The sequence below is a fragment of the Salmo salar genome, chromosome 10 (assembly GCF_965601325.2).
Source record: "Salmo salar chromosome 10, fSalSal1, whole genome shotgun sequence".
Classification (NCBI taxonomy): domain Eukaryota; kingdom Metazoa; phylum Chordata; class Actinopteri; order Salmoniformes; family Salmonidae; genus Salmo; species Salmo salar.
In genome coordinates this window covers 118,518,530-118,542,479 of record NC_138300.1, presented here as the reverse complement: position 1 = coordinate 118,542,479, position 23,950 = coordinate 118,518,530, and the positions used below count along the sequence as shown (strand labels likewise).

Sequence of the window (23,950 nt, the reverse complement as noted above, 5' to 3'; positions counted from 1 at the left end):
TTGGATAGGAAACACTCTAAAGTTTCCATAACTGTTAAAATAATGTCTGTGAGTATAACAGAACTGATATGGCAGGCAAAAACCTGAGGAAAATCCATCCAGGAAGTGGGATATTTTTATGTGTATAGTTTTCAATTGAATACCTATACAGTATGTAATGGGTTAGGACCCAGATTGCAGTTCCTATGGCTTCCACTAGATGTCAACAGTCTTTAGACATTGTTTCAGGCTTGCTTTCTGAAAAATGAGGAAGAATGAGACCATTTTGTCAGTGGACTGTAGAATGAACCAGAGCTGGTTTACGCGCGTGACCGATTGCTCTTTGTTCTTTTTCCTTTCTATTGAAGACGCTATTGTCCGGTTGAAATATTATCGATTATTTAGACAATAGACAACCTGAGGATTAATTATAAACATCGTTTGACATGTTTCGACGAACTTCACCGGTACTATTAGGATGTATTCGCCTGCATGTTGTGACCGCCATTGAGCCAGTGGATTACTGAACAAAACACGCCAACAAAACAGAGTTTTTGGGACATAAAGAGGAACTTTATCGAACAAAACAAACATTTATTGTGTAACAGGGACTCTTGTGACTGCAACCAGATGAAGATCATCAAAGGTACGTGATTAATTTTATCGCTATTTCTGACTTTCGTGACTCCTCTACTTGGCTTGAAAATGTTTGTATGCTTTTGTAAGCGGGGCGCTGTCCTCAGATAATCGCATGATATGCTTTCGCTGTAAAGCCTTTTTCAAATCTGACACAGCGGCTGGATTAACAAGAAGTTAATCTTTAAACCGATGTATAACACTTGTACCTTTTATGAATTTTTATTTTGAGTATTTATGTATTTTGAATTTTGCGCTCTGCAATTTCACTGGATGTTGTCGAGGTGGGTCGCTAGTGGAACGCCTGCGCCAGAGAGGTTAAAGAAAAAAAAATAAGCAAACACGTTTGGTGTTCACCAAAAGGCATGTGGGAGACTCCCCAAACATATGAAAGAAGGTACTCGTCAGATGAGACTAAAATGTTGCTTTTTGGCCATCAAGGAAAATGCTATGTCTGATGCAAACCCAACACCTTATCACCCCGAGAACACCATCCACACAGTGAAGCATGGTGGTGGCAGCATCATGCTGTGGGGATGTTTTTCATCGGCAGGGACTGGGAAACTGGTCCGAATTGAAGGATGGTGCTAAATACAGGGAAATTCTTGAGGGAAACCTATTTCAGTCTTTCAGAGATTTGAGACTGGGACGGAGGTTCACCTTCCAGCAGGACAATGACCCTAAACATACTGCTAAAGCAACATTCAAGTGGTTTAAGGGGAAACATTTAAAAGTCTTGGAATGGCCTAGTCAAAGCCCAGACCTCAATCCAATTAAGAATCTGTGGTATGACTTAAAGATTGCTGTAAACCAGCGGAACCCATCCAACTTGAATGAGCTGGAGCAGTTTTGCCTTGAAGAAAGGGCTAGAATCCCAGTGGCTAGATGTGCTAAGCTTATAGAGACATACCCCAGGAGACTTGCAGCTGTAATTGCTGCAAAAGGTGGCTCTACAAAGCATTGACTTTGGGGGGGTGAATAGTTATGCACGCTCAAGTTCTGTTTTTTCATCTTATTTTTTGTTTGTTTCACAATAACAAATCGTCAAAGTGTTAGGCATGTTGTGTAAATCAAATGATACAAACCCCCAAAAAATCTATTTTAACTCCAGGTTGTAAGGCAACAAAATAGGAAAAATGCCAAGGGGGTGAAGACTTTCGCAAGCCACTGTATATACAGGGGTTACCGAGTCAATGTGCAGGGGTACGGGTTAGTTGAGGTAATATGTACATGTATGCTACCGTTCAAAAGTTTGGGGTCACTTAGAAATGTCCTTGTTTTTGAAAGAAAAGCACATTTTTGTCCATTAAAATAACATGAAATGGATCAGAAATACAGTGTAGACATTGTTAATGTTGTAAATGACTATTGTAGCTGGAAACGGCTGATTTTTTATGGAATATCTACATAGGCATACAGAGGTCCATTATCAGCAACCATCATGTTTTACTTAAGCCATATGTTTGACACCCCTGATGTAGAACCAACCAACAACTCACATCCCCTGCCAGACAACTTGTTTGGCCATGGTCAGGGCCAATAGAGCACTCTGTACTAATAGAAGATATTGCTCTAATACCTTGCACTGCGAATCCCTTGGATCAGTGATCTGAGTTCTAATCCAATTTGATATATTAACTAACATTAGGCTCATATATACACTACAATGGGGGCATTAAGAAGGGACTGCTGTTATAATCTGCCATAGACTTGGATGGATATTACAATCTGACTAAATTTAAACACTTCCAGTTCTTATGCCTGGACTATGGAGTTTAGCACGCCGATTCTAGATTACGACAATGGAAGCTCCAAAACTGGAATCAGTCAACAAGCAGAGTTTGACATGTGTTCTACTCTCTTGTGGCTTTGAGTCTCTAGTGACTCCTTGACAAGAGGGTAGAACACATGTCAAACTCTGCTAGTTGAATTGAATTGGATTTATTTGGGTTAAAACATATACAACAAGAAGCACACTGTATTCCCAGAGTTTAGCACTTGTTTCCAAAGTGGTCCTTTGATAGTAAATAACTATGAGTTATGTCATAAATAGTGTGAATAAGCCATATACTAAAGAGTATTAAACTGATAAATAAGGGAAGGACATTTTAACATATTGTTTTAGTAGCTAGAGGGGGAAGGATTAAGCCAGATCCATACTGAACCCATTGCGCATCCACAGTGAATGTTTTAGTAAAATACACACACAGACATTTTCTTAAGCAAACAGGAAGCTATGGCCCTTTGTTGTTACAAGGATGTATATTCTGCTAGTCCACACAATAGACACAGGCCACCTTATCTGTTCTATCATAACAACCTTAATGCAAGCACATCATTTTTTGATTCATTGCAAGTGGGTAAAGGTAGGACAGGGACTCCTCTCTCTCACTCTCTCTCTCGCTCTCTCTCTGAGAACAAAACAGCCCTTCATTTCACACCACTGCAGAGAAGAAGAACACACACTATGAGAGAGAAGAAGGGTCCTGTGGTGCTTTATTGGTATTCCTTCCAGGCAGCTGGTCAATACTGATCCTCATGGAGACAGACACACCACTCTCCCCTGCTGCTAGAGACATCCCTCTAGCTAGCCTCAGAGGAAAGAGGGAGAGGGGGAAGGAGAGAGAGAGAGACAGACACACCACTCTCCCCTGCTGCTAGAGACATCCCTCTAGCTAGCCTCAGTGGAACGAGGGAGAGGGGGAAGGAGAGAGAGAGACAGACACACCACTCTCCCCTGCTGCTAGAGACATCCCTCTAGCTAGCCGAAGTGGAATGAGGGAGAGGGGGAAGGAGAGAGAGACAGACAGACACACCACTCTCCCCTGCTGCTAGAGACATCCCTCTAGCTATCCTCAGTGGAACGAGGGAGAGGGGGAAGAGAGAGAGACAGACAGACACACTCCTCTCCCCTGCTGCTAGAGACTAGAGGTCGACCGATTAATCGGAATGGCCGATTAGTTAGGGCTGATTTCAAGGTTTCATAACAATCGGTAATCGGTATTTTTTTACACCTTTATTTACCTAGGCAAGTCAGTTAAGAACACATTCTTATTTTCAATGACGGCCTAGGAACGGGGGTTAACTGCCTTGTTCAGGGTTAACTAGTTCAACGCTCTAACCACCTGCTTTACATTGCACTCCACGAGGAGCCTGCCTGTTACGCAAATGCAGTAAGAAGCCAAGGTAAGGTGCTAGCTAGCATTAAACTTATCTTATAAAAAACAATCAATCAATCAATCATAATCACTAGTTAACTACACATGGTTGATGATATTACTAGTTTATCTAGCCTGTCCTGCATTGCATATAATCGCTGCGGTGCGCATTCGCGAAAAAGGACTGTCGTTGCTACAACATGTACCTAACCATAAACATCAATGTCTTTCTTAAAATCAATACACAAGTATATATTTTTAAACCTGCATAATTAGTTAATATTGCCTGCTAACATGAATTTCTTTTAACTAGGGAAAATGTGTCACCTCTTGCAACAGAATCAGGGTATATGCAGCAGTTTGGGCCGCCTGGCTCGTTGCAAACTGTGTGAAGACTATTTCTTCCTAACAAAGACAGCCGACTTCGCCAAACGGGGGATGATTTAACAAAAGCGCATTTGCGAAAAAAGCACAATCGTTGCACGACTGTACCTAACCATAAACATCAATGCCTTTCTTAAAATCAATACACAGAAGTATATATTTTTAAACCTGCATATTTACAGTAGGTCTAGTCTATATGATACACATGGCTGGAGACCTAGGTCTGGTCTATATGATACACATGGCTGGAGGTTTACAGTAGGTCTGGTCTATATGATACACATGGCTGGAGGTTTACAGTAGGTCTGGTCTATATGATACACATGGCTGGAGGTCTACAGTAGGTCTAGTCTATATGATACACATGGCTGGAGGTTTACAGTAGGTCTAGTCTATATGATACACATGGCTGGAGGTCTACAGTAGGTCTAGTCTATATGATACACATGGCTGGAGGTCTACAGTAGGTCTAGTCTATATGATACACATGGCTGGATACCTAGGTCTGGTCTATATGATACACATGGCTGGAGGTCTACAGTAGGTCTAGTCTATATGATACACATGGCTGGAGGTCTACAGTAGGTCTAGTCTATATGATACACATGGCTGGAGGTCTACAGTAGGTCTAGTCTATATGATACACATGGCTGGAGGTCTACAGTAGGTCTAGTCTATATGATACACATGGCTGGAGGTCTAAGTCTAGATGTTGACTCTTGATTTTCTGGTCTCAATGCAGCATTCATCCCCTTTTTCCCTTGTTGTTGTTAATGGAGAGTAGAATTCCACTCACTGTTTTCCTGTTTTTACTGCTATGTAGGCCCTATATGTAGGCCAGCAAGTTTGGAAATCGAGGATGCTGTCAACATGGATGAGACAATTTAAAGTTGAGTTCACCCCTTTTAAGTAGTATTTTCACTTCATTTAGTCTAATAGAGATAGCAGTATTTAACTAGGTCTAAAAGAGATTCCACTCTGTGCTCTGTCAATCCACAGGGGAGAGCAGGGCTTCTGGCAGGGCTATGTGTTGAAAGGTCACCCTACATATGTATTGTTAATATGCTATTGATTAGTTCCTGAATGAACCGGGTTGCCTGTCTGTGTGTTAGGTCTAGTCCACGTCCCATGTGTGTTAGGTCTAGTCCATGTCCGTGTGTGTTAGGTCTAGTCCACGTCCGTGTGTGTTAGGTCTAGACCACGTCCATGTGTGTTAGGTCTAGTCCACGTCCCATGTGTGTTAGGTCTAGTCCATGTCCGTGTGTGTTAGGTCTAGTCCACGTCCCATGTGTGTTAGGTCTAGTCCACGTCCCATGTGTGTTAGGTCTAGTCCATGTCCGTGTGTGTTAGGTCTAGTCCACGTCCCATGTGTGTTAGGTCTAGTCCACGTCCCATGTGTGTTAGGTCTAGTCCATGTCCGTGTGTGTTAGGTCTAGTCCACGTCCCATGTGTGTTAGGTCTAGTCCACGTCCCATGTGTGTTAGGTCTAGTCCACGTCCCATGTGTGTTAGGTCTAGTCCATGTCCGTGTGTGTTAGGTCTAGTCCACGTCCGTGTGTGTTAGGTCTAGACCACGTCCATGTGTGTTAAGTCTAGTCCACGTCCCATGTGTGTTAGGTCTAGTCCATGTCCGTGTATGTTAGGTCTAGACCACGTCCTATGTTGGCTAACTATTTTTAAAAAGAAGATGGAGGAGAACAAGCTATAGGATGACAAATACCAGTTTTGGTGCAGGTACAGCCGATTAGCGCGAGCTAACACTACCTAGCAAATCGATACTTTGAGTCAAAATATCAATATAATATTGTCCAAAATAATATTGATATGTAACTGTATCTATTTTTTCCCCATCACTAGGTCCCGTGTGGCTCAGTTGGTAGAGCATGGCGTTTGCAACGACAGGGTTGTGGGTTCAATTTCCACGGGGGACCAGTACGGAAGAAAAAAATGTATGAAATGTATGCATTCACTACTGTAAGTCGCTCTGGATAAGAGCGTCTGCTAAATGACAAAAATGTAAAAAATGTTTAAATTCCTTGCTCAGAACATGAGAACATATGAAAGCTGGTGGTTCCTTTTAACATGAGTCTTCAATATTCCCAGGTAAGAAGTTACAGGTTGTAGTTATTATAGGAATTATAGGACTGTTTCTCTCTATACAATTTGTATTTCATATACCTTTGACTATTGGATGTTCTTATAGGCACTTTAGTATTGCCAGTGTAACAGTATAGCTTCTGTCCCTCTCCTCGCCCCTACCTGGGCTCGAACCATGAACACATCGACAACAGCCACCCTCGAAGAAGCGTTACCCATGCAGAGCAAGGGGAACAACTACTCCAAGTCTCAGAGCGAGTGACGTTTGAAACGCTATTAGCGCGAACCCCGCTAACTAGCCAGCCATTTCACATCGGTTACACCAGCCTAATCTTGGGAGTTGATAGCCTTGAAGTCATAAACAGCGCAATGCTTGAAGCATTGCGAAGAGCTGCTGGCAAAACGCACAAATGTGCTGTTTGAATGAATGCTTACGAGCATGCAGGTGCCTACCACCGCTCAGTCAGACTGCTCTATCAAATATCAAATCATAGACTTAATTATAATATAATAAACACACAGAAATACGAGCCTTAGGTAATTAATATGGTCGAATCCGGAAACTATCATCTCAAAAACAAAACGTTTATTCTTTCAGTGAAATACGGAACCGTTCTGTATTTTATCTAACGGGTGGCATCCCTAAGTCTAAATATTCCTGTTACATTGCACAACCTTCAATGTTATGTCATAATTACGTAGAATTCTGGCAAATTAGTTCACAACGAGCCAGGCGGCCCAAACTGTTGCATATACCCTGACTCTGCGTGCATATTTAGCTAAAAGAAATCCAGGTTAGCAGGCAATATTAACCAGGTGAAATTGTGTCACTTCTCTTGCGTTCATTGCACGCAGAGTCAGGGTATATGCAACAGTTTGGGCCGCCTGGCTCGTTGTGAACTAATTTGCCAGAATTCTACGTAATTATGACATAACATTGAAGGTTGTAGACCTACTGTAAACCTCCAGCCATGTGTATCATATAGACCAGACCTACTGTAGACCTCCAGCCATGTGTATCATATAGACCAGACCTACTGTAGACCTCCAGCCATGTGTATCATATAGACCAGACCTACTCTAGACCTCCAGCCAGGTGTATCATATAGACCAGACCTACTGTAGACCTCCAGCCATGTGTATCATATAGACCAGACCTAGGTATCCAGCCATGTGTATCATATAGACTAGACCTACTGTAGACCTCCAGCCATGTGTATCATATAGACTAGACCTAGGTATCCAGCCATGTGTATCATATAGACCAGACCTACTGTAGACCTCCAGCCATGTGTATCATATAGACTAGACCTACTGTAGACCTCCAGCCATGTGTATCATATAGACTAGACCTACTGTAGACCTCCAGCCATGTGTATCATATAGACTAGACCTAGGTATCCAGCCATGTGTATCATATAGACCAGACCCACTGTAGACCTCCAGCCATGTGTATCATATAGACCAGACCTACTGTAGACCTCCAGCCATGTGTATCATATAGACCAGACCTACTGTAGACCTCCAGCCATGTGTATCATATAGACCAGACCTAGGTCTCCAGCCATGTGTATCATATAGACCAGACCTACTGTAGACCTCCAGCCATGTGTATCATATAGACCAGACCTAGGTCTCCAGCCATGTGTACAGTCCGAAATGATTGACACCCTTGATAAAGATGAGCAAAAATTACTGTATAAAATATAATTCAAACACTGAGCTATATTGTATGCTCAAAGAAATACTACTACTAATACAATTGTTGAGAGACATTTTTTGTTTAACAAGCATGTTTTTCTCTTAAAGGGTAGGGGTGAAAATTATTGTCACGCCTGTTTTTCAACACCTCACCTTGTGAGGATAAAGGCACTGAGCATTTTCCTCAAATGTTTCATGAGTTGGAGAACACATTGGGAGGGATTGTAGACCATTCCTCAGTACAGAATACTTCAATATCATTGATGTCCTTTGCCTGTACTTATGGACGGCCCTCTTCACTTCAAACCACAGGTGTTCAATGGGGTTCAAGTACAGAGACTGAGATTGGCCATTACAAAAATGTAGATTTTGTGGCCAGTATACAATTTCTTTGTGTATTTTGATGTGTGCTTGGAGTTATTGCCTTGCTGGAAGATCTACTTATGGCCAAGTATAAGCCTCCCGGCAGAGGCAAACCGGTTTTGGAGCAAAAATAATCTGGTAGTGGGTAAACATACCGTTAACAAGGGCCCCAGGACCAGTGGAAGCAAAATAGGCCCATAACATCAAAGATCCACCATATTTTGTAGAAGGTATGTGGTTATTTTCTGCTCATACATTCTCATTTTAACACCGAACCCACCACTGGTGTGTGTGGCCAAAGAGCTCTATTTTCATGTCATTCAACAAATGTAAACGCCTGGGGTTTGCTAAACAGCAGTGGCTCTTGGATTGAAACTGGTGTTTTGGTCATGAAAATAGAGCTGTTTGGCTACACTCACCAGCGGTGGGTTTGGCATCTAAATATACAGTCATTTTTGCTCATCTTTTTCAATGGTGTCAATGATTTCGGATCCCACTGTATGTACTGTAGGGCCAAATCAGTTCAAACACGAGCCACAGTTGTAAGGAAGCTGTGGCATTATCAAGTTATGGAAACACGGACACTTTGTCAAACAGCGCAAAAAAATATAATCAGCAAAAAAGGCTGAGTTCAAGTAGGGATAGCTACAGTCCATCAATCTTCTGAGAAAGCGATGTACTATTGACCTCAATCAGTTAAAGACTAGAGCCACAGCTGTAAGGAGGCTGTGGAAACGTAAAATAAGCAGTACTGCAGTTTACAGCACGAGCTGAAGGAGCGCTTGTATCACCGCTGGGCCCCCCGATCCCTGCATCTAGTTGAAGTTGGGGATTTCAAGGAAAAGTGCAGTCGTTTTCTACAGAAAGAAGGAAGGAAAGGAGGAAGGAAGGAAAGAATGAAGAAAGGAAAGAATGACGGAAAGAAGGAAAGAATGAAGGAAGGAAAGAATGAAAGAAGGAAAGAATGAAGAAAGGAAAGGATGAAAGAAGGAAAGAATGAAGGAAGGAAAGAATGAAGGAAGGAAAGGAGGAAAGAAGGAAAGAATGAAGGAAGGAAAGGATGAAAGAAGGAAAGAATGAGGGAAGGAAAGGAGGAAAGCAAGTTTCAAGTTTAAATTAGAGGTCGACCGATTATGATTTTTCAACGCCGATACCGATTATTGGAGGACCAAAAAAGTCTTATGGTATAAACTTGGATTAGCTAACACAACGTGCCATTGGAACACAGGAGTGATGGTTGCTGATAATGGACCTCTGTACGCCTATTTAGATATTTAATAATAAATCAGCCGTTTCCAGCTACAATAGTCATTTACAACATTAATGTCTACACTGTATTTCTGATCCATTTTATGTCATTTTAATGGACAAAAGAAATTGCTTTTCTTTCAAAAACAAGGACATTTCTAAGTGACCCCAAACTTTTGAACGGTAGTATATATATTCTTATTCCATTCCTTTACTTAGATTTACGTGTATTAGGTAGTTGTTGGGGAATTGTTAGATTACCATGTTAGATATTGCTGCACTGTCAGAACTAGAAGCACAAGAATTTCGCTACACTCGGAATAACATCTGCTAACCATGTGTATGTGACCAATAACATTTGATTTGATTGTGTCTGAGTTCACTGTCCATTTGAAGGGTCAACCTGGCAGGGCATTAAGTAACCTGTGTGAGCTGCGGAAATACCTGGAAGAGGTAAAAGGGGAAATGTTTATTATGTCATCTCTCCAGCTCTGGCAGGGAAGAATGGCTGTTTATTCCAATCTGTTCTCTGTGACAGTGGATCTGGTTTCTGTCCCTGCATCCCAAGCATTTGTGGAGAGAATATTCAGCCTTTCATCAGGCTTGAGAAACCGAACAACCACTTCTCTGGAACACAGAGTCTTCTTGAAGATAAACCAGAGAATCGTGTTTGGTTGAACGGAAACACCCCCACACAAACACAAGCTGGCTGTGACATGACAGATTTGTGAAGAAGTGTTGTATTGTTTGTTTTTGCCATTGTTTTCATCAACCCTATTTGAAGGGGTTAGTCAGTGATACATGTTTAATATTACATCAACATAACTTTACATAACTTTACATAACATAACTTCATTTGTTGTTTCCTCTCTCTGTCAGATAAAGGTAAAGGTACTTGATTCTTCTTACATCTACTACTAAAGTAAAAACAAAGAGTGCTTATCCTTTAAATCCAAGTCACATTAGGATAGTTTTAATATTTAAACCTAACCAAATGTATGTCGTTCTGACCCCCCAGGGGAAAGAAGTGACATCCTAAAAACACATAAATGGCTCCTCCCACGCATATGCTACTTTCTGTCACTAACACTGAAACTGAAACTAAGCGATATACAAAAGAAATAGAAATGTTTTTATCAAACTTAAACTAAATAACAAATTGTAAATCATGTCTGAAAATATTAAATCACAAAAGTATATTAACCTTGGTAGGCTAAGGAATAAAACATGTATATCAATGCAGATACATTTCCCTATAAGTATATCAAGTATAGGCCTACAGTTGGACTGCAGCCCAGTGCAATGCATTAAGGACATTGGTGTTAGACAGATCCACAGATCCACAATCGCACTCCACACCACCCTTTCCCACCCTGGACAAAAGGAACACCTATATGAGAATGCTGTTCATTGACTACAGCTCAGCGTTCAACACCATAGTGCCCACAAAGCTCATCACTAAGCTAAGGACCCTGGGACTAAACACCTCCCTCTGCAACTGGATTCTGGACTTCCTGACGGGCCACCCCCAGGTGGTGAGGGTAGGTAACAACACATCTGCCACACTGATCCACAACACAGGGGGCCCTGAGGGGTGCCTGCTTAGTCCCCTCCTGTACTCCCTGTTCACCCACGACTGCATGGCCAGGCACGACTCCAACACCATCATTAAGTTTGCTGACAACACAACAGTGGTAGGCCTGATCACCGACAATGATGAGACAGCCTATAGGGAGGAGGCAGTGTGGTGCCAGGACAACAACCTCTCACTCAACATGAGCAAGACAAAGGAGCTGATCGTGGACTACAGGAAAAGGCGGGCCAAACACGCCCCATTAACATTGACGGGGCTGTAGTGGAGCGGGTCGAGAGTTTCAAGTTCCTTGGTGTCCACATCACCAACAAACTATCATGGTCCAAACACACCAAGACAGTCATGAAGCGGGCGCGACAAAATCCTTTCCCCCTCAGGTGACTGAAAAGATTTGTCATGGGTCCCCAGATCCTCAAAAAGTTCTACAGCTGACTGGTTCTACATCCTGACTGGTTGCATCACCGCCTGGTACGGCAACTGCTCGGCATCCGACCATAAGCCGCTACAGAAGGTAGTGCGTACGGCCCAGTCCATCACTGGGGCCAAGCTTCCTGCCATCCAGGACCTATATACTACTTGTGCGTACGGCCCAGTCCATCACTGGGGCCCAGCTTCCTGCCATCCAGGACCTATATACTAGTTGTGCGTACGGCCCAGTCCATCACTGGGGCCAAGCTTCCTGCCATCCAGGACCTATATACTAGTTGTGCGTACGGCCCAGTCCATCACTGGGGCCAAGCTTCCTGCCATCCAGGACCTATATAGTAGTTGTGCGTACGGCCCAGTCCATCACTGGGGCCAAGCTTCCTGCCATCCAGGACCTATATACTAGTTGTGCGTACGGCCCAGTCCATCACTGGGGCCAAGCTTCCTGCCATCCAGGACCTATATACTAGTTGTGCGTACGGCCCAGTCCATCACTGGGGCCAAGCTTCCTGCCATCCAGGACCTATATACTAGTTGTGCGTACGGCCCAGTCCATCACTGGGGCCAAGCTTCCTGCCATCCAGGACCTCTATACTAGTTGTGCGTACGGCCCAGTCCATCACTGGGGCAAAGCTTCCTGCCATCCAGGACCTATATACTAGTTGTGCGTACGGCCCAGTCCATCACTGGGGCCAAGCTTCCTGCCATCCAGGACCTCTATACTAGTTGTGCGTACGGCCCAGTCCATCACTGGGGCCAAGCTTCCTGCCATCCAGGACCTATATACTAGTTGTGCGTACGGCCCAGTCCATCACTGGGGCCAAGCTTCCTGCCATCCAGGACCTATATACTAGTTGTGCGTACGGCCCAGTCCATCACTGGGGCCAAGCTTCCTGCCATCCAGGACCTATATACTACTTGTGCGTACGGCCCAGTCCATCACTGGGGCCAAGCTTCCTGCCATCCAGGACCTCTATACTAGTTGTGCGTACGGCCCAGTCCATCACTGGGGCAAAGCTTCCTGCCATCCAGGACCTATATACTAGTTGTGCGTACGGCCCAGTCCATCACTGGGGCCAAGCTTCCTGCCATCCAGGACCTATATACTAGTTGTGCGTACGGCCCAGTCCATCAATGGGGCCAAGCTTCCTGCCATCCAGGACCTCTATACTAGTTGTGCGTACGGCCCAGTCCATCACTGGGGCCAAGCTTCCTGCCATCCAGGACCTATATACTAGTTGTGCGTACGGCCCAGTCCATCACTGGGGCCAAGCTTCCTGCCATCCAGGACCTCTATACTAGTTGTGCGTACGGCCCAGTCCATCACTGGGGCAAAGCTTCCTGCCATCCAGGACCTATATACTAGTTGTGCGTACGGCCCAGTCCATCACTGGGGCCAAGCTTCCTGCCATCCAGGACCTATATACTAGTTGTGCGTACGGCCCAGTCCATCACTGGGGTCAAGCTTCCTGCCATCCAGGACCTATATACTAGTTGTGCGTACGGCCCAGTCCATCACTGGGGCCAAGCTTCCTGCCATCCAGGACTTATATACTAGTTGTGCGTACGGCCCAGTCCATCACTGGGGCCAAGCTTCCTGCCATCCAGGACCTATATACTAGTTGTGCGTACGGCCCAGTCCATCACTGGGGCCAAGCTTCCTGCCATCCAGGACCTATATACTAGTTGTGCGTACGGCCCAGTCCATCACTGGGGCCAAGCTTCCTGCCATCCAGGACCTATATACTAGTTGTGCGTACGGCCCAGTCCATCACTGGGGCCAAGCTTCCTGCCATCCAGGACCTATATACTAGTTGTGCGTACGGCCCAGTCCATCACTGGGGCCAAGCTTCCTGCCATCCAGGACCTATATACTAGTTGTGCGTACGGCCCAGTCCATCACTGGGGCCAAGCTTCCTGCCATCCAGGACCTATATACTAGTTGTGCGTACGGCCCAGTCCATCACTGGGGCCAAGCTTCCTGCCATCCAGGACCTATATACTAGTTGTGCGTACGGCCCAGTCCATCACTGGGGCCAAGCTTCCTGCCATCCAGGACCTATATACTAGTTGTGCGTACGGCCCAGTCCATCACTGGGGCCAAGCTTCCTGCCATCCAGGACCTATATACTAGTTGTGCGTACGGCCCAGTCCATCACTGGGGCCAAGCTTCCTGCCATCCAGGACCTCTATACTAGTTGTGCGTACGGCCCAGTCCATCACTGGGGCAAAGCTTCCTGCCATCCAGGACCTATATACTAGTTGTGCGTACGGCCCAGTCCATCACTGGGGCCAAGCTTCCTGCCATCCAGGACCTCTATACTAGTTGTGCGTACGGCCCAGTCCATCACTGGGGCCAAGCTTCCTGCCATCCAGGACCTCTATACTAGGCGGTGTCAGAGGAAGGCCCAATTTTTTTCCCAAAGACTCCAGTCACCCGTCATAAACGTTTCTCTCTGCTACCTTACGGCAAGAGGTACCAAAGCGCCAAGTCTAGGTCCAAAAGGCTTCTTAACAGCTTCTACCCCCAAGCCATAAGACTGCTGAACAACTAATCAAATGGCCAGCCAGACTATTTACATTGACACCCCCCTCCCCCACCCCCTACCGCTGTATATTACTTTACCCCTACCTACCGCTGTATATTACTTTACCCCTACCTACTGCTGTATATTACTTTACCCCTACCTACTGCTGTTTATTACTTTACCCCTACCTACTGCTGTTTATTACTTTACCCCTACCTACCGCTGTTTATTACTTTACCCCTACCTACCGCTGTTTATTACTTTACCCCTACCTACCGCTGTTTATTACTTTACCCCTACCTACTGCTGTTTATTACTTTACCCCTACCTACCGCTGTTTATTACTTTACCCCTACCTACCGCTGTATATTACTTTACCCCTACCTACCGCTGTTTATTACTTTACCCCTACCTACCGCTGTATATTACTTTACCCCTACCTACCGCTGTTTATTACTTTACCCCTACCTACCGCTGTTTATTACTTTACCCCTACCTACTGCTGTTTATTACTTTACCCCTACCTACCGCTGTTTATTACTTTACCCCTACCTACCGCTGTATATTACTTTACCCCTACCTACCGCTGTATATTACTTTACCCCTACCTACCGCTGTTTATTACTTTACCCCTACCTACCGCTGTTTATTACTTTACCCCTACCTACCGCTGTTTATTACTTTACCCCTACCTACCGCTGTTTATTACTTTACCCCTACCTTCCGCTGTATATTACTTTACCCCTACCTTCCGCTGTTTATTACTTTACCCCTACCTTCTGCTGTTTATTGCTTTACCCCTACCTACCGCTGTATATTACTTTACCCCTACCTACCACTGTATATTACTTTACCCCTACCTACCGCTGTTTATTACTTTACCCCTACCTACCGCTGTTTATTACTTTACCCCTACCTACATTAACAAATGACCTCGACTAACCTGTACCCCCGCACTCGGTACCCACTCTTTATAGCCTCGATATTGATATTTTATTGTTTTACTTTTTATACCTTAGTTTATTTAGTAAATATTTTCTTAACTCTATTTCTTGAACTGCCTTGTTGGTTAAGGGCTTGTAAGTAAGCATTTCACAGTAAGGTCTACACCTGTTGTATTCAGCGCATGTTACTAATAACATTTGACTTGAAGTGGGATCTGTGTAGCTATAATTGAGGTGATAAATGTCAAAACTGACAAGATGAACCATGTGGATGTTAATTTATTACTCATATTGTGAAGGAGAGGTGAGACAGTGACTGAAGTAATAAAAGGAACTTGGACTTGACACTTTTAACAACCAGGTCAAGACATCACTCTGGTTCAAACATGATAAACTGCCTGGAAATAACCAGTCTGTAACAGCTGTCGTCGGAATGAGACCAAAGTGCAGCGTGGAAAGTGTTCATGATGTTTTATTTTCACCAAAAACACTCAAACAAAAATTAAACGAAAGCGCACAGTTCTGTCAGGTACAGATACGAAACCAAAAACAACTAACCACAAAACACAGGGGCGAAAAGGCTGCCTAAGTATGGTTCCCAATCAGAGACAACGATAGACAGCTGTCTCTGATTAGGAACCATACTCTGCCAAAAACAAAGAAATAGACAACATAGAATGCACATCACATCACACCCTGACCTAACCAAATAGAGAAATAAAACGTCTCTCTATGGTCAGGGCGTGACACAGTCAGTCAACAGTCATACAAATCAGTTAATCCATTAAATGAAATTTGCCCTGAAGGCACGATCGCTACAGGAGAAAGAGAAACAACTTGCTCTCGTTTTAACAGTTGAGTGATTTTCTGGTTTGTAATGTCTTCACAAACAATCACGAGACACACCATGCAGGAGGAAACTGTGTGTGTGTGTGTGTGTGTGTGTGTGTGTGTGTGTGTGTGTGTGGCGCCTATAAGAGAAGACCGGTTTTGTTTTAGATTTGCATGATGACCTACTATTAGGATCAGTGTTCAACAATGACTTCCTTAATTGTGCCACTCTGATATTTACAACCATTTAAATGCATCTTGAAACATAAGGTTGTTTTATCCTCTACTGCGAATAAGGTGTAAACTATCAATACATTTACCAAGTGCTCAAGTCGTTTACATAATGTGCACAAGTCCGTGTTACTCAATAAGACCCTGAGAGATTTGATAATACTTGTACAGCTGTAACATTGTAATAACATGGAATGAGCTAAAACTCTCCAGCTGTTAAAACATTTATCAGACTCCTAACATGTCTATCCAGCTGTCATTTGGAGCAGTAACCATTGCAAGAGATCAGAACAGAAGAACAGAAAACGGAACCGAGAAGAGAGAACAGAACATTGCTTTCAACAACAGGCACATTGCATTGAACCCAAAAAAATTATACTATGTATTTTTTTTTTTTACTGTTAAAAAATAAAATCACAGTTAGATACAATTTTCTTATTTTCTCAAATATCAACCAAACATGTATTAGGCAATTCTGAATGGTATGATTGTGTTATAAAAATGTGTTAAAATATGAACAGGGCTGAAAATAATTGAATGCTAAATGAAAATCAGGTAAACACCTCCAAGTTAACCTAAAATGTAATGAACACAAGCAATGGTACACAATGTAGCCCACATACTAGAGAGCCTCAATACGCTAGGATAGCAGACCAGTTCATGGGCGTAAAAGCCTACATAAGAAATGACCGACCCAGAAGAGTAAAATCAGATTTGATCAGATTTGACCGAAAACTGGGACACGGCAGGTGTTCGCATATTGATGCTTTCGCTGCATTATGATGACGATACAGTACAATGCCTCCTATGTTTAAGCAGCGTAGGCTATGTGGAGTAGAAGAAATCATGAGAAAAGGTCGTTATTACCATTTCGTTCCGGCTGTTAAGGTATTTTTCGACTTCTGATAAACTTCTCACTGCTGAGTCAGCGGTGGCCATAATCACCGAGTCGGTCTCGCGGTTGGCTTTAGGAATTGGAGTCGGTGTAGTGTTCCGTTCACGATGTTTCATCATTTGTAGTCTGACATGATCCTTGTCGACCGACCCTTCACACAGACTGATATGACCATTCTCTCTCTTTCCAAAGCCGAAAACACTGAACAATGTGCCTTCAGACTCCGCCCTGCTGAAGGTCTGCGGAGCAGGAGGAGGTTAACCCTATCCTTCTACCGTGGGTGAGGTTAACGACACAACCGACGTTTAAACCGACCGGCCAAAACCTACAACTGACCTTTACCTTAACCCTAACCTTAACCAAACCCTTGCCTAATTACATTCTGAAATGAAATATCGGTTTGGGCGTCATGCGTGTCCTTATAACATTTTCCTGCTTTCATTCCACCCTCCACCATACTGGAGACAGTGACTTGAGCAGTTTCTAAACGTCTCAGCCTATCATAATCCTATCACTACTCCAACCATTCCAAACATGTTAAACAACAGAAACTGATGTCACCATAATACAATCTGAAAGGACAAATGTAGGCTACCACAGTAGTCTCTTCTCACACACACACACTCACGCACTCACGCATGCACACACACCTTATCTAACCCATTCCCCCTGGAGCCAGTATCAAACCAAACAAAGCTAGCCCTCAAAGCAATTAAGGACTAGAAACAAAAAGGACAAAGGACAGTGCCTTGAGTGTTTACTCTTTGCGCAAAGAGATCCACCCTAGCAGGACCAGAGGCCATGAGATTGGGAACAGGCCAACCATTCTAGTCTTGGCCAAGTCCCACAAGCCTTTTTCATTTATGTATTCATGTAGATTGCTTAGTGTTTACGACTAGTTTCATCCGCCCAACTCGGTGGTTCTCCGACTGTGAAACTGTGAAAATATAAATGAGCTTTGAAGGTGTTGGAAGTCTTCCTACCTGAATAGAATACCTTATCTGTAATCCACACAGGCGTGTTGTCGCTGTAATCCTTCCTCTCTTGATTTATTGGTGAGGATTGGGGTTGTGCCTGAAATGACACCCTATTCCCTTTATAGTGCACTACTTTTGACCAGAGCCCTGGTAGTGCACTATATAGGGAATAGGGACCAGAGCCATGGTAGTGCACTATAAAGGGAATAGGGACCAGAGCCATGGTAGTGCACTATAAAGGGAGCCCTGGTCAAAAGTAGTGCACTATAAAGGAAAAAGGATGCCATTTTGGTTACATGCAAAAACATATTTTTTGAGTGATGGGTCACCAGAATGAACACAGACAGAGAACAGGGCCCATACTCAGAGTTCTGATATAGGATCAGTTTTGATTATATGTACAGGGGAAGACCTGATCCTAGATCAGCACTTCTACACTGAGATTCCTTTTTGAATACAGCTTAATGCAGTATGAGATAGTCCCACTACCAAAAGGCAATTGATTGATAATACAATAGGGACCTTTTTTATTTATTTAACCTTTAACTAGGCAAGTCAGTTAAGAACATATTCTTATTTAGAATGATGGCCTACCCCGGCCAAACCTGGACGACGCTGGGCCAATTGTGCGCCGCCCTATGGGACACCCAATCACGGCTGGATGTGATACAGCCTGGATTCGAACCAGGGACTGTAGTGATACCTCTTGCACTAAGATGCAGTGCCTTAGACCGCTGCGCCACTCGGGAGCCTTGCAGAATCGGTACAATCAGATACGAGGATATTGGATCCCTGGCTACCTGACAAACACAAGCCAGCAACGTATTCACTAGGTCATCAAGTTTTAATGTGCTTACCAATGAGTTTCATTAGTAGGACACGTTCACCAGGTGGCTACAGCAAAGCAGGGATTAGGGCTACAGTCCAGTGTGCGTAGACAGGGTCATAGTGACACACACACACACACACACACACACACACACACACAACCCCTTATACACCCCTGTGTGTGTGTGTGTGTGTGTGTGTGTGTGTGTGTGTGTGTGTGTGTGTGTGTGTGTGTGTGTGTGTGTGTGTGTGTGTGTGTGTGAGTGTCTGTGTGTCTGTGTGAGTGTGTGTGTGTCACTGCTACCCTCTCATAAAATATTGATTGACAAATACGACTAACTGTAAGTCTATGCCCTCCCTTTCACTGACGCTTCTTCCACCTTAGACATTAGACTGATAATAAACACCAGAAGAAGCCATCAGATACCTTGAGATACACATTTTGCATTATTGAAAAGATTCAAGGTACAGATATGGAAATAATCTGTAGTTGGATAACAGATATATATATATAACAATAGTGTTTCCCCTATATAGATTTTTAATCGTGGCCACCACTACAAAACATTTCAAACAGAAATTATGTACCAAGAAGACCCAATCTACCAGAAATAGCATCTGGGACTCTGGAAGACTGCATTGTGGGTAAATCATTGCCTCTTTTCTGATCCTCACAGAGAGAACATTGATGCAGATTGGTGACCTTCCCAATTTAAAAGAAACAGTGGGTACCGCAACATCAGTCCAGCAGCATGACCAATAGAAATTGCAATTCTCATGTCGTGTATCACCTACTAAAACTGTATGAAATTAAGCAATATCACTTCTTTCAAATTCTATTACAATTTAAATGCTTATAGCCATTGCGCTATAGACTCTTTTAGCTGCTATATATAGCCTATATAAAGCTGCTTATAGACAGATCTCTTAGCTTTATAGCTTATAGCCTCTCAGAATACAAGTGGGGGTATGGGTTGGACAGGCAAATGGGACACTTGATGTAACCATTTAGCTGAGAGCATGTGTATACCTCCAATTCACCTTATCTACAGATCAATATCAGTGAAATTCTATGGTAACAGAATGATGCAGACTCAGATTTTTCACTTTAAAATGTACGTCAGACAAAAATCTATGATTGCAAAGTTAAACAAACTAACTCTATGCATAAGGATTAATTTTAAGAATATCTACAGAAAATGTGCATAAAAACAGATTTACAGTGCATTCGGAAAGTAGTCTGACCCCTTGACTTTTTGTACTTTCTGTTACGTTACAGCCTTATTCTAAAATGGATTAAAAAAAACGTAAAATCCTCATCAATCTACACACATTACCCATTATGACAAAGCAAAAACGGGTTTAATAAAATGTAGCAAATTTATTTAAAAAAATAAACTGAAATATCACATTTACATAAGTATTCAGACCCCTTACTCAGTACTTTGTTGAAGCACCTTTGGCAGTGATTACAGCCTCGAGTATTCTTGGGTATGACGCTACAAGCACAACTGTATTTGGGGAGTTTCTCCCATTCTTCTCTGCAGATCCTCTCAAGCTCTGTCAGGTTGGATGGGGAGCGTCGCTGCACAGCTATTTTCAAGTCTCTCCAGAGATGTTCGATTGGGTTCAAGTCCGGGCTCTGACTGGGGCACTCAAGGACAATCAGAGACTTGTCCTGAAGCCACTCCTGTGTTGTCTTGGCTGTGTGCTTAGGGTCATTGTACTGTTGGAAGGTGAACCTTCACCCCAGTCTGAGGTCCTAAGCACTCTCCAGCAGGTTTTCATTAAGGATTTCTCTGTACTTTGCTCCGTTCATCTTTCCCTCAATCCTGACTAGTCTTCCTGTCCCTGCAGCTGAAAAACATCCCCACAGCATTATAGAGGCAACCATGCATCACCGTAGGGATGGTGCCAGGTTTCCTCCAGACGTGACGCTCGGCATTCAGGCCAAAGAGTTCGATCTTGGTTTCGTCAGACCAGAAAATCTTGTTTTCATGGTCTGACAGTCCTTTAGGTGCCTTTTGGCAAACTCCAAGTGGGCTGTCGTGCTTTAACTGAGGAGTGGCTTCCGTCTTGGTAACCTCCCTGACCAAGGCCCTTCTCCCCCAATTGCTCAGTTTGGCCGTGTGGCCAGCTCTAGGAAGAGTCTTGGTGGTTCCAAACTTCTTCCATTTAAGAATGATGGAGGCCACTGTGTTCTTGGGGACCTTCAATGCTACATAAATGTTTTTGTACCCTTCCTCAGATCTGTGCCTCGACATGATCCTGTCTCGGAGCTCTACGGACAATTCCTTCGACCTCATGGCTTGGTTTTTGCTCTGACATGCCTGTCAACTGTAGGACCTTATATAGACAGGTGTTTGCCTTTTCAAATCATGTCCAATCAATTGACTTTACCACAGGTGGACTCCAATAAAGTTGCAAAACATCTCAAGGATGATAAATGGAAACAGGATGCACCTGAGCTCAATTTCGAGTCCCATAGCAAAGGTTCTGAATACTTATGTAAATAAGGTGTTTTTTATTTGTAATACATTTAGAAACATTTCTGAAAACCTGTTTTTGCTTTGTCATTATGGGGTATTGTGTGTAGATTGATGAGGTAAAAAAAATATTGAATACATTTTATAATAAGGCTGTAACGTAACAAAATGTGGAAAAACAGAAGTGGTCTGAATACTTTCCGAATGCAATGTACTTGAAGAATAGTGCAGATGCAAAGTTTGGTAACAGAATGACGGCAAAAACAGAGCAAACCGTCATTCTGCACTGTTCTTCAAGTAAATGTGGTTTTGCACAATTTTTGGTGGAAATGGTTCAAATTCATCCTTGTGCATTGAGTTGTATGGTTTGTTTAACTTTGCAATCATTGGTTTTGGTTTGACATACATTTTAAAGTGAAAAGTCTGTTACCGTGGATTTTGTTACCATGGAATTGCCCTGATATTGATCTGCAGATGGGGTGAATTGGGAAACATAATTGTAAACATAATCTCAGCTAAATTGTTACGTCATTAAGGGGCGTTAGTAAATTCACTCTGGCTTTCTACTCCAATTTCAGAGCACTCTTGTCTGAGTGTGCCAGAGCGCAGAATAATTGACACATTTACAAACGCTGAACACCCGTTGAATATGGCCGATGTCAGTAAACGTCGGCAAAAAAAGCATAATTAAATTGTTGCCAGCAGCAGTTACAGTCACCAATGCACTGGATAACATGAAAACAGCCTAACCAGCTCTGCTAGGGAAGTAAAATGGTCAGAGTGAGGTGGTCTCTCATTTGTGTCTGGAAGTAGCTAGAAAGCTAGCCAACGTTAGCCAGTTATCTTGGGTGCTTGACAGCCGTTGTGAGGTCAGAACACCCGGATCAGCCCTACTCCTCGACCAGAGCGTCCAGTGTGCGCTCTGAACGCTCTGAATTTACGAACACCCAGTGGCCACTCTGGCACTCCAGATTGAATTTACGAACACACCAAGTGTCATCATCATTCTTTTACCATGGAATTGCATCACAGGCATTCTATAAAATAGTTATCCAACTTCTTGAATACCAATAAAAGCTTGGAGGAGGGGTCACCATCAATAAATCTTAAAGTCAGGTTTCCCAGACTCAGATTAAGCATGGTCCTGGACTATAAAGCACTTTAAATGTAGAATCACCATTGATTTTGAATCCAAGACTTTGATCAGTATCTGGGAAACCGGCCCCATATGTAAAGTCATTGAACTCCGGGATTTTCTCTGCCTCCTAATTTACCCTGAATGTAGCCTAACCTACCTGTACAGACCAGTTGAACCACCATCGTACACTACATTACCAAAAGTATGTGGACACCTGCTCGTCGAACATCTCATTCTAAAATCATGGGCATTAATATTGAGTTGATCCCCCTTTGCTGCTATAACAGCCTCCACTCTTCTGGAAAGGCTTTCCACTAAATGTTGGAACATTGCTGCGGGGACTTGCTTCCATTCAGCCATAAGAGCATTAGTGAGGTCGGGCACTGATGTTGGGCAATTAGTCTTGGCTCGCAGTCGGCGTTCCAATTCATCCCAAAGGTGTTCAACGGGGTTGAGGTCAGGGCTCTGTGCATGCCAGTCAAATTCTTCCACACTGATCTAGACAAACCATTTCTGTATGGACCTCGCTTTGTGCACGGGGGAATTGTCATGCTGAAACAGGAAAGGGCCTTCCGCAAACTGGTGCCACAAAGTTGGAAGCACAGAATCGTCTAGAATGTCATTATATGCTGTAGCGTTAGGATTTCCCTTCACTGGAACTAAGTGGCCCAAACCATGAAAAACAGCCCAAGATTATTCCTCCTCAAACAAACTTTACAGTTGACACTATGCATTCGGGCAGGTAGCGTTTTCCTGGCATCTGCCAAACACAGATTCGTCCATCAGACTGCCAGATGGTGAAGCATGATTCATGACGCCAGAGGTGGTGAGCTTTACACCACTCCAACCCATGCTTGGCATTGCACATGGTGATCTTATGCTTGTGTGCGGCTGCTTGGTCATAGAAAACCATTTCACAAAGCTTCCGACAAACAGTTCTTGTGCTGACGTTGCTTCCAGAGGCAGTTTGGAACTCAGTAATGAGTGTTGCAACTGAGGAAAGACGATTTTTACGCTCTACACGCTTCAGCACTCGGCAGTCCCCGTTCTGTGAGCTTGTGTGGCCTACCACTCCGCAGCGGAGTCGTTGTTGCTCCTAGACATTTCCACTTCACAATAACAGCACTTACAGTTGACCGGGTCCACTCTAGTAGGGAAGAAATTTGACAAACTGACTTGTTAGAAAGGTGGCAGCCTATGATGGTGCCACGTTGAAAGTCACTAAGCTCTTCAATAAGGCCACACTACGGCAAAATGTTTGTCTATGGAGATTGCATGGCTTTGTGCTCAGTTTTATACACCTGTCAGCAATGGGTGTGGCTGAAATAACCGAATCCACTTATCTGAAGGAGTGGCCACATACAGTATGTACACAGAAGTATCTCAAGTGACGCCATAACACAATTCCCCTTTGATGTGAAAAGCTAATGCAGTAATCATAAAATGAAACACCTAATTGAAAAGGTGATTTTTTTTTAATTTATTGTAAAATAAATGTGATTGACCA

General features: G+C 43.5%; 1 protein-coding gene across 1 annotated transcript in view; it reads right to left on the bottom strand.

Moving 5' to 3' along the window:
- Positions 1–17,368, bottom strand: part of LOC106561689 (transmembrane and coiled-coil domain protein 3) — a 36,542-nt gene extending 19,174 nt beyond the window's left edge. Inside the window, exon 1 of the mRNA XM_014125890.3 lies at positions 16,987–17,368. Within this exon, the coding sequence (XP_013981365.1) occupies positions 16,987–17,133 (147 nt within the window). The 5' untranslated portion in view covers positions 17,134–17,368. The remainder of the gene's footprint in view (positions 1–16,986) is intronic.
- Positions 17,369–23,950: the final 6,582 nt, after the last annotated feature.